This window comes from Cyprinodon variegatus, unplaced genomic scaffold (assembly GCF_000732505.1).
Source record: "Cyprinodon variegatus isolate N-32 unplaced genomic scaffold, C_variegatus-1.0 Scaffold1637, whole genome shotgun sequence".
NCBI classification, from domain to species: Eukaryota; Metazoa; Chordata; class Actinopteri; order Cyprinodontiformes; family Cyprinodontidae; genus Cyprinodon; species Cyprinodon variegatus.
Genome location: NW_015152090.1, coordinates 81198 through 93353, shown reverse-complemented (window position 1 = coordinate 93353; position 12156 = coordinate 81198). Strand labels below are relative to the sequence as shown.

Here is a 12156-nt window from a genome sequence, read left to right as displayed (position 1 = left end):
TTGAAAATTATTTTGGCCATCTCATGTAAATTAAAAAACAAAATTATTAGTTTGACTTGATATTAGGAATTAGTCTTTTTATGGAGTTTCTTCTAAAGGATATAAATGTTTCAACTGTGCTTTTGTAAACTTTTGTTTTTAAAATTTAAGAAAATAAAAAAGGTGAACTATGAGCATTAAACTTGTGTGAATTTATTTTATTTTATTTTTTTTAACCAAAGCTGAACAGAAAACAACTGATCCTATTCAGCTCAACATAACTGTTTTTATATATATCCGCCAGGGGGCAGTACTATTAAATCTGCGCTCCTTTTTTTCCTGCGGCTCTGGCGGAAACGGCACCGTTCAGTGTTTTCCGTAGTCATCGTCGTATAACTGGGCAACTGTAAAGAGTGGACTACATCCACGCGAAAAGGGCCTTCTGTTTATTTGTTTGCCTTTTTATCTAGCGTCAAAATGCCACTGGAAAATCTGGAGGAGGAGGGTCTGCCTAAGAACCCAGATCTGAGGATAGCTCAGCTGAAGTTTCTGCTCACAATGGACGGCCACCGAGACGATGAGAAAGTGAAGACCGAGCTAATGGATGCTATCAAAGCTAACAGTGAGTTAGCCTCTTCAAACTCAACGATAACATTGAGTCATTTGAAAATATCTTGAAACAATCCGTTCAGATTAGTTATTTAGTTATAGTTGACTATTTCTAACGTGTATGAATTAAGTTTGATAAAATACAAAATGAAAATAAAGGCTTTGTAGCGGCATTAGCATGTGAGCTAACAATGTTAGCGTCCGGTAATAAGCTTTAATTTGCGCTTCTTGTTTCTAGTTCAACACAAACAAGAACAATTACAGGGTTCACTAGTTAACTTTGTGTTCATATAACGTATCTGTGCGTCTAATAATAAGAGAGGCAACGCTACAGCCTTCTCTAACATATGAATCGATGATTTAAAGCCGTTTTAACCATCTTGCTACGGTGGCCCTGAAGTGCAGACTGCAACTACAAATCTAAAAGCGCAACTTAATCTTCAGTTAATGTTGTGTCTGTTTCAGATATGGCTCCCTATTATGAGGGCCTGTGTAAGGAGCTGAAGTGGCCGCTAGACTCTGACCTGCTGAGCAAAATGAAAAAGGCCAACGAAGAGGAGCTGAAGCGCCTGGATGATGTGCTGGAGGATGCAGAGAAGAACCTGGGAGAGAGTGAGATCCGGGATGTCATGATGGCTAAAGCCGAATATTTAATCAGAATTGGAGATAAGGTGAGATGATTCAGCAAGGAACATGAGAAAATCCTCAGATTTGTGGCAATATATTACAAAATTGTCTTGAAGGTGTGACTTGAAGTAGTAATTGCAGGTGTAGAACTAATGTATAAATACTAACTGATATATTTTAAGCAGTTCTTTCTGTTTAGACTTCTGTGGCTTTCAGCTAGTAAAGCAAGTTTTAGTTTAGCAAAAAAAAAGTTATATAAAGAGGATTTTTTAAATAAAGAAATGTCCCATTATGACCTACATTGGAGGTCTTCAACAGGGGGTCTGCGGAGGTACTGCATGGGGGCTGTGAAAGTTTTCGTTGATTAAATTTTTTTTTATTCCCCCTTTTAATTTTTTTCACTAATTGACATGTCTTTAAATACAATTTAGCATGAATTCAACAGACTGTAGTAAACAGATAAATGGAGTCAGAAGATGTCTTTCAGTCATCAATCTACACATTCAGCGACACACAGGAGCTCTTTCAAGCTAGTCACCGTTTCATTCACAACACCTGTCCCATCAACCAGGAATCAGAAATACTTTAATAATCCCAGGGCCAAATTACTTTCATTAAATTTTTCCATCTGTAATAGAGTGACTATAGGACCAGTTTGATATAACACTATTTCATACAATATATATAGTTAGGGGGTCCCCGCTCCATCTCGCCATCCTTGGCCTGGAAAACGTTGAAGACCCCTGACCTATATGATTATAAGATTCCACTGACAGTATTCCCAAAAAAAAAAACAATCCACTGGACTTTGTTTTCCAAGTTTGAAGAGGTTTCGCTTCCCATCCAGGAAACTTTTTAAGCTTTATAAAACTTCCTGGGTGGGAAACAGAACGTCTTTAAACTTGAAAAACAAAGTCCAGTGGATTGTTTTTTTTTACGTTTTTGGAATGACTATGATCTGGAGGGCTGAGAATCTTCACCAGCATATGAACATACAGTAATTAAGATAACAATCACCAACACCTTAGAAGAGAAAAAAGTTCAATTACACAAAAATATAATGAAGCTGGCCGTCCTAATGTTTATCCTGTTTTATTAATGGAAATTTAAGTGGAAAGTCGTTTAAAGTCGGAACCACCGCCTAACGGAGACTCATTCAAGAGTTTGAGGTAGCTTCATAAGACATTAACTAGAGCTGAAATCAGTGACTGAAGATCCAGCTCCCAGATGTATTCGGGACAGAGCTTATTCTTTCACATTCTTAGCTTATACATTGTACATTTACTTATCTCACCTCTTTTCACAGCAAGATATGTTTTGCCTGTAAGTAAACAATCAGAAATGACCCCGCCCATTTGTCCTCTGTTGCTTTAGGAGGGCGCTCTAACAGCTTTCAGGAAGACCTACGACAAGACTGTGGCTCTTGGTCACAGGTTAGACATAGTCTTCTACCTGCTGAGGATCGGGCTCTTCTACATGGACAGTGACCTCATCACCCGCAACTCAGAAAAGGCAAAGAGGTACGTCCTCCCTCTTAAGGCGTCGCTGTTATCTTTGCGGTGTGTTAACAGCTTTTGTTTGGTTTCAGTCTCATCGAAGAGGGAGGAGACTGGGACAGGAGGAACCGTCTGAAGGTGTACCAGGGCCTTTACTGCGTGGCCATCAGGGACTTCAAGCAGGCTGCAGAGCTTTTCCTCGACACCGTCTCTACCTTCACCTCATACGAGCTCATGGACTACAAGACCTTTGTTACTTATACAGTTTACGTCTGCATGATTGCCCTACAAAGGCCCGACCTCCGTGAGAAGGTTAGGAAACAAAGTGAAAGAAGTGATCATGCCTGTAAATATCCTGTAAGTTTTTAAACCAGTAAATTTTTTTTCTTGCAGGTGATAAAAGGGGCTGAGATTCTGGAAGTGCTGCACAGCCTCCCTTCTGTCCGCCAGTATCTATTTTCCTTGTACGAGTGCCGTTACTCCGTGTTCTTCCAGTCTTTAGGTGAGTTTGTCTTTTATTATTTACAAATAAAATCCTACTGGATAAGATTGTGTCGTCATACCCTGGGCATTCTGTATTAAGGAGTCCTGTTTTCTCCTCATTTGTTCCAGCTCTGGTGGAGCAGGAGATGAAGAAAGACTGGCTCTTTGCTCCACACTACCGCTACTATGTAAGGGAGATGAGGATCCAGGCCTACAGCCAGCTGCTGGAGTCCTACCGCTCCCTTACGCTGGGATACATGGCGGAGGCCTTTGGTGTCAGCACAGAGTTCATTGACCAGTGAGTTGGAATCTTCAGCTTATGCTGGAGATATAATTGTTTTGAAGGGGGGGACTGTTTTAGTACATTTATTCAGTGGATAAAACATAATTAGACATTGTCTAATTACATTGTCTGCAACATTCCATTATATGATTGGCTGATCATTGCCCAGAAACTTAAAACAGGGTCCATATGCCAAATCTGAGACCATATATGTATATATATAAAAAATAAAAAAAAAAGAGAGCTATGTAACTTCAAGACCATGGTGTAAAGGGCAGAGTTAGGTAGCGCTGTGGCTAGCTGTGCTCAGTAGCTAAAAGGTTAGCCTCCTTAAGAACATTCAGTTAATCAAACCGTTCATTTTCTACAAGTAGAATAATAGTTCTTTTCGGATATGTTCCATTTGTTATCAGATAAGGACATAAGACATGGATTGAGACTTGTCATCCTGTTAAATGCAGAGTTCAGTCTGTCTTAGAAGTCAGCACTTTCCTTCAAGAATTATTGTTTTCTACTTTTGGCTACTCTGTTACCAAAGGGAATAAATTAAAATAGTAGCAAATGAGCATAATAAAGTTGTCACTCCTGTTGAAACTTGATTCTTATGAACCCGGTGCAGTACAGTTTGTGACGTCATAAAAAACAAAACAAAAAAAAAAAATGGGCGGGGCTACTAGCACCGAAGTTTTCTTCTGCTTTAAAAAAGTTGAATTTATTTTGTCCTGCATCTTTAGAGCAAATGTCCAATATTCAGCGTCTGTAATCTCTGTGGGAAGCAGAAATGTACTTTATTATTGGTAATTAGTATCATAATCAGTCTGCATTCATCACATCACTTGAATCCTCATGTCATTGCTTTTGCCTGCAGGGAGCTATCCCGATTCATAGCTGCCGGACGTCTGCACTGTAAAATTGATAATGTTAACGAGATTGTGGAAACCAATAGGTAACGTTTGTACATTTAAATGCCCAAATATACCAATGCAGTAATTTTTTCTTTTTTTTTAACCAGAGAATGAACTTAACATTTTGTCCTGCTTTTTTTTTTTTTTTTTTTGCAGACCTGATAGCAAAAACTGGCAGTACCAGGAAACCATCAAAAAAGGCGACCTGCTGCTCAACAGAGTGCAGAAGCTATCAAGAGTCATTAACATGTAACTACGGCGGCCATCTTTATTTCAGTGATGTTTCCCGTTGGATTACCCAAACCTGTTATTTGTCTGACAAAGTGGCTTATATTGTGTATATAATAAACCTGTTTACCTAAAATGGTCTCAAGTTCTTTTGACAAACAAGGCAGAGGCAACTTTTCATATAAATAACAGTATAAATTATTTTATTTACACAAACTTGTTACAAAACAAATATACTATACAATCTTTTTCTTTAAATATTAATTCTAACCTATGCTTTTTTGTTCATGAATTACATAGCAGCCAATACGTAAAGTCCAGCTGAAATGATTCTGATAATGTATACAGAAAACAAATCTATACACGCTTTTACAAAGAATGAATGGTGGGTTGTTGTTTTTTTCCTCTTTCCCAGCCTTGATTTGTATTATGACGTTAACATTCCAGGTCTGCAGTGCGGACAGAAACTCTCCAACAGGTGAATGAAATAAAATGTTTGTGTTGTGGAAGGAAAACTAAGGTTTGTTTGCTGAGCAGATGAGGAGCTCTGCTTTTTAAGGGTTCACAGGCTGATATACTGAACCAAACTCCAATACTCTGAACATTCAAGTAGGTTAAAACAACCCAACGAATACTGTCTTCAAAGAGTCGGGGAGAAAAACAAATTCAGGCACTTTCTTGATTTGATATTTCTAGAAGCTGCTGAACTCATTCTGGAAAAGCTGGGATTTAAATGGATTGGCAGCGAGGAAGCAAACCGTTCCTCTCTTCCTTGCAGGTAGCCAAGTCCTTACAGCGTTTTTTTTTGTTTTTTTTTTTACCCCCTGATCGTCTTCAAGTGTTTTTTCATTTGGATAAAAGAGCACAGCTTCAGGCCATGACATTTCAAACTTCAGGGTTACAGAGTTTGATCTATAGGCAACATAAAAGCGTCTGGTAAAAGCACATGTGATTCAGACCTTGGTAAGTGAATAAAGGTTACTTTCATACAGACACATGCTACAGTGGCGATATCTTCCCCCCCCTTCCCTCCTTAAAGGTAGAGTACACGATTCATGAGATGCTTCGATGTATTCAGATGTATTGCATTGTAGACTTGGCAGTGAACCACTTTAAAATAGTCCTCTCCGCGGACACTTTTTATTTTTATAAATAATCTCCAAAATTGTACTAAAAAATTCATTTGTAGGAAAAATGCCCGTGCAAAAATACATACTTTACTATGTACAATTGTTAACAAAATATGTATTCTCAAATAGGGACACATGTTTGATACATAGGCTACAATAAAATGAGGTGAATTAAAGAGTCTTTCCTAAAAATAAAGTGTTTCGGCTCCACTTGACATCAGTGAGGGGATTTTATATAAATCAACAAGGGTTACCAAAGCTCTGATTTTCTCGAAGTCATCTCCATGAATCTCGCACCGTAAAACTCCTATTCAAAAAGCAGACATTCTGATACGATGGGCAAGCACTGCGTGTCTTAAGACTGGTTTGATAAAATAATTGGAAAATAAGGGCGTCCGGAGTTTGTTTCAATAATGCAATTCTAAACAGAGAAACTGATTCTTAGGGGTATATTTCAAGTGTTTGGTTAATGATTATCAGCTGAAAGTTCTCAAACAACTGAAACTACTACATAAGACCAATAAAAAAGGACTTTTTAACACAATCGCTTGACCTTGTCCAGCAGAAAGTCACGTTTCCATCCCTACAAAAGACATCTTTACTGCAGAAACTGGCTGTTCAAAGAAAGCGTCCAAGCCTTTACCAGAATCAGGCCTCCAAACACGTCTCTACGACATTAACCTGTGCATATCTTGAGCTGAGCAATTTCATAAAAGAAAAGCAGCTAATTTGGCTCAAAGATCCAAAGTTCTCCTTTTCAAATGAAGGTAAATGTTGATTTTGATTTGAAAATCAAAGTTCCAAACAGTAGAAGAGTTGAGCTCAAGTTTAAAGTGTTCATTTGGGGTCAGATTTGCTGGTGTTGGTCCAAAGTAGCAGCTGTCTACCACAAAACTAAACCGCACACAGAATCTCTTGATATTTTTTTTCCAAGAAGACACCAGAGAGCATGGATAAGATGTCTATAACAAAATACTACTATAACAAACTTCACAAGAGCCACAGGCTGATCTACCCGCCATGCGGCACTGAAGCAGTGATCTATGCTAAGAAAGAGCAGGAATTGAGGGCATGCACTATGCTTCACATAGAGATACTTCTCAAAGGCAACATCCCAATTTTATTGATCTTGTGTAATTATTTGTAGTCATTTGAGAAACTTACCAGAAGGTTCTATTGGGCTGTAAGCCTTTATCTCCAAATGGGAGTGGAAATAAACCTTTAAAATATATATCACAGTGTCTATTCATAAGTTTCATTTTCTGAATTAAACAACAGATGCACCATTTTATTGAGATCTACCTGTATTAGTATAATGCCATCTATGGAGTTTCAAAAGTGCCCAAATGTAATAAATTAAAATAGCAAAAAAATGCCTAAAGATAAATGTTCAATTAGCCAAAGCCTTGAATAGACTAGCTAAAAAAATATCAGACCAATTATTTCATGGTCAAAAGCTGCATTTATTTTATCTTGTAGTATTACCCATCTGACTGAGTGGGCGTGGCTCATATCGTCTTTAAATGATTGGTCAGAAGGAGATGTAAAGATCACCAATCAGATGTCACACTCTACGCTTGCGTGTCATGGCGGACGGCAGCAAAACAACCACAAACTAATGGTTTTAAACATGACTTCAAATTTAAATTAAATTCACATTGAATGCTATAAACATATTCAGCAGATTTGCATAAGTTTGGATTTTTTATTTCATTATTTCTCGATGTATAATGTTTAATATATTTTTGCAGTTTTGGCACTCCATAGAGAACAGCTTTATCAGCGAGGCGTTGATAAGGTAACATCCAGAGATGTGGTAGTGGTTAGACACCGGAAGGGACAACTAAAACCTCGGAGACGAGCAGACGTGCAAGTTTGTTCCAGTTAAGACGTACCGTACCTGATTCCGTGTGAAGAAACCAAAACAAAACATTACAATTCACATCTTTCCACACGCAGCTGAGGGGTTTCACACAGCTTCGTGGAGATAAAGTAGTTAAGTTGTGGCTAAAACCATACAGCTTGTTAAAGTTTCTTTTTGATCCACATTGCACTGGTTACTTCTTCATGAGCGGAACTCCGCCCCCCTCAATGCCTTTTCTTTTCTGAAGTTAAAAATAAATGAAGTCTGCAAAGCTGCAGCAGCTTTTGGCGAGCTTTGTGGACAGCTAAGCAGCATCAGTGGAGAAAAGTATTTAGTGCTGTTTTCACAGTCGGAGAAGGGGGTGGGGGGGGTTAGGTCTACTGTTACTGTGGTGTTTTTTTTGCACAATGTATAGATTCAGGAACTGAACAGGCGTCCCCTCAGGAACAGGCTTTTCTCTCCAACGGAGGAATCGATCCAATGGGCACGTCAGGTGTCCTTTTTCACATAAAAAAAAAAAAAAAACAACCATCTTCCTCAAGGCTACAAAGACCCCCTTTTATAGGACAGTGTAAAAAGCTTCTAAGAAATCAGAAAAAGGTTATTCTTGCATAATTATCGTGGATGATTACAGAGCTAACCAGATTATCTGCCGGCGGGAGGGGCAGGGGGGGGCTGCCGCTGTATGTCGTAGGTAATACAGTCATCACTTTTCTTCTCCTGCTCTCCTTTGCAAGGCTTCTGAGATCAGGCGATGGGGGGGGGGGGTGTATTTACGTTGGGGACTCCAGCAGAATATGACATTGCACAGTTTACGCACTCGCTCCTCTACTTACTCAGAGGAGAGCGGCTTGCTGTGCTCCCTCTACCTCCTAAACAGCTGGGAAGACCTCTCAGATTGTGGGGGGAGGGGGGGTTCTACATTGCATTCAGAACCTCTGCCTATCCACGTCTCTTCAGACACACTCACACATGGCTTTGGGAGAAACAGTAAGGACAGCGTCTACTTCACTAAGCAGTCCAGATCATCTCCACCCTGAGGATTGTGGGAAGCTGAGAGTCACGTGGATTTTATTTCACAAGGCCTCGTGCAGTCCAGAACAGCTTGCACACCACTCTGGACTTTTCTCTGTCCGCCCGTTTTCATGGCAGAGGCAGGAAGTCGCTGTCAGGGACGAGCTTTTGGCTGAGGAAACAAAAGACAAGATGCCAATAAGTTTCACACAAAAGCCAATCTACTGACGGGTCTCTTTGGTTTAACATATTTTCTAGATGACCTTTTTACCCTCGATGCTCGTCAGCAACTAATAGGTCCCCTTATTGTGACTTGTCCTTAAGTTAAACAATAACTTTACCAGGATGTTACATTAAGAACACAGAGTGGGCGTGGATATTTAGTTAAAAACAAAAAATAAACTAATAAATGGCTAAATGTTGTTTCTAAAACCAAAAAGGACTGCTTGGAAATACAAAAGATTGACTACAGACTGCTGCAGACCGCATGAGCGGCTCAACACAATAGTTATAAATGGCAATTACTGGTCCTTTTATTTATTTATTTTTTATTATTATTATTACACTTTTTACCTATGTTTAGCTTAATTATTATGAACCTGTGTGGTAAGAAACAGTAACAAAGGCGATGTGCTGTCATGGGCTACAAATAACCATACACAGCATGATTATATTCATGATGAAACATTTTTCAGATTTTACCCTGTTTAGCATTACATTCACCAACTTCTGCAACAACAAAAGGCCTCAGACACAATTTCACTCACAACCAAGATTAAATCTATTGACCCTCTTCCCACTGTGGAAAACAGTCAGCTTTAACGCTGATTTATCCATTGCTGATTTGAAATAACTTTCCTGACTTGATGTGGGAAAAAAATGATGTCTGATGTCTTTTTCTTAATGCCTGATTAATTGCCTTGTTGATTTACTGTGTTGCTGTTAAAACTGTACACTTCAATTGCTCAGAAGCAAGTCTATAAAATTAAGTTGGACTTTCTACATGCATCTATCAGCTGTGATTTTATTTTTTTGTTGCATCAAACCACCTTGGAAAAGTTTACCCACTGTTGGCAAAGTAGCTTGAGATCAATTACATGAAATGGAAAGTTAAGTCCGGTGTACACTGTGCGATTTTCCAGTCGGACCGACTTTTAGCCTGATCGTGCATCGTGAGTTGTGTAGTGAACAGGGGGATACGAGGGGCGATTAGCCTCTCATGACCACTTCCTGATCAGGAATCGTGAGATCAAACATGTTAGATTTTCTCCCGACCGTCATGGGTAAATCGCTCAGTGGGCAAACAAGGATTCTTCTTCCTCTCAGATGTAAACACAGCAGCGTGGCAGAGGTGCAATGAGTGAAATGCAGTTCTGTCTGTAAAATTGACAGACCGTAGTAGCCACGTTTGCTCAGCCATGTCTTTTTCCAAATACGTCGTCACCTTTTCTTTTTAGGGCTTTCAGCACAAAATTGCACAAATTGCCAAGGCAGTGCGTTTCACTATAGTGAGCTTAATATTCCCCTTCTATTTGTTTGGCTTCCGGAGAGAGGAGTCAGAGTAGCTCCATCTCACTGTGGAGCTGAGTCCAACGTGGTTTTTAGTCGTACAGTGTGAGCAGGTAGAGTGCATCAGAGCGTCGTGCTGCACATACATCGTAAGCTGTGAACTCACACTGTACGACCAAACCCTGCGGTTTTATTCAAACAGGGTGAGCAGTAGCTGCGTGCAACGACGGAAAAAGATCGCTCAGTGTACGCCCAGCTTTAGTTGTCTTCCTCCAGAGGCAGAGCTGTTTGCATACAGGTATGCAACAATTTTATAAGCGATTCCCATATAATTCCAGTAAAAACAATATGTGGCTAAAAACAATAACCGTAATTTTCGGACTATTAGCCGCACCTGAATATAAGCCGCAGGTTTGTTATGTTTAATGTCCGTCTATATCGCTGTCGTTCTGTCTCGTACCACTCGTAGAAGTCTGCTTCCGGAGGACTTCCGCATTCCCGCGCGCGGGCTACCGTACTTGTGTGTTGAAGCAAATGTGACGTCAACATGTTGGATGATAAAATCCATAGATTTAGGTATTACCCTGTAAAAGTCCGTAGATAAGCCTCATTGTTTTTAAGCCGCAAGGTAGAAATATGGGGNACCATCAAAGTCTCACTTTCTACTTTCAACTATTAGTCATTATTTCATCTTTATTTGATTTGATGCTCATCAGGAATTAATTTGATTTCTCAGTTAGAATAAAACTGCTATAGAAAAGCTTATTGGTCTGCAGCTGATTGGCTGTGAAGGTTAACCAATCAGAAGTTAGGATTTATGATGCAGACAGAAAAGTTTAAACTATTTAAAGATTCAATGTAGACAGAAAATAAACTTATGAGAAATATTCATGTCTGCCTTTAGAAGGTCAGAGATTTATATTTTAATTAGAGTTCTATATTAAAAAGTAACTTTATTTGGAATAAATTCAGATTTCAGAATATAAATTAATTTATGTTTTCATTTCATATATTATAGTAACATTTCAAGTTGTTATATCTTTAACTCCAACAGCAGGATTATTATCTAAAAAGTCCATTAAGACTGAATGAATGAGATGGAGGGAGAAAGAAGGGAATAGGAGACTAAGGAAGGAGAGGAAAGGAGGAAGACTTTAGTCCATCAGGGAAGCTGGTTGGAGATGATGGAAGATGGTTGGAGATGATGGAAGATGGATGGAGCTAAATGGAGGACAATCCTGGAAGGAAACCTGATGGAGGCTGAAAAAGAGCTGAGACTGGAGCAGAGCTTCACCTTCCAGCAGAACAACCAGCATAAAACATGAAGCCAGAGATACAATGGATGGTTGGATCCCAGCATGTTAATGTGTTAGAATGGCCTAGTCAAAGTCTAGATCTAAAGCAGCTGTTTCCTGTTTATGGCAGAGAAGAGCAGAAAGATTGAAATATCCAAAGCTGGTAGAGACAGTGTTGTGGTCAAGACCACCTAACCCGAGACCAAGACAAGACCAAGGCTGAGGGAAGTCGAGACCGAGTCAAGACCAAGACCAGCGCCAGTTTGTGACAATAAAATGTGAAACATGATCAAAATCACTAAAATTGATCTAAAAGACCCACATTCACATAAAAACAACTAGATATTTAACATACAGGACTGGACTAAACATAAACATCTTTATTTAGTACTTTTGTGTAGTAATCACAGAATTTCAAACAATTAATCAAAGTCGATCAAAATAATATTTTCTCTGCTGTTCTTGAACAGTACATACATTTATGTTGTTTTTAAATGTGCTATTTCAAAACAATGTGCAAAATTCTGTAAAATGTGTAAAACTGAAAAAATGCCAACCATTTCTCTTGTTTCTCTTTCATATACAGATTAAAGCTATATTATATAACTTTTCTTAAATAAATCTATATCTGTCACCAACTTGTGAAAATATGTTATGAGACAGATAATTTGTTGAAAAAATAGATTGATCTCCTTCACTGTATTTACCAATGAGACAGGTTATTGCTTGGATTT

General features: G+C 38.9%; 1 protein-coding gene across 1 annotated transcript; it reads left to right on the top strand.

The window, feature by feature from the left end:
- Nucleotides 1-345: 345 nt before the first annotated feature.
- LOC107104171 (26S proteasome non-ATPase regulatory subunit 6-like) lies at nucleotides 346-4756 on the top strand. Its single transcript, XM_015404115.1, has 8 exons — nucleotides 346-601; nucleotides 1054-1259; nucleotides 2590-2735; nucleotides 2804-3023; nucleotides 3105-3213; nucleotides 3324-3492; nucleotides 4346-4423; nucleotides 4539-4756. Exons 1-8 carry the CDS (start codon nucleotides 457-459, stop codon nucleotides 4633-4635), a joined length of 1170 nt encoding a protein of 389 aa, XP_015259601.1. The 5' UTR covers nucleotides 346-456; the 3' UTR covers nucleotides 4636-4756.
- The last annotated feature ends 7400 nt before the right edge of the window (nucleotides 4757-12156 follow it).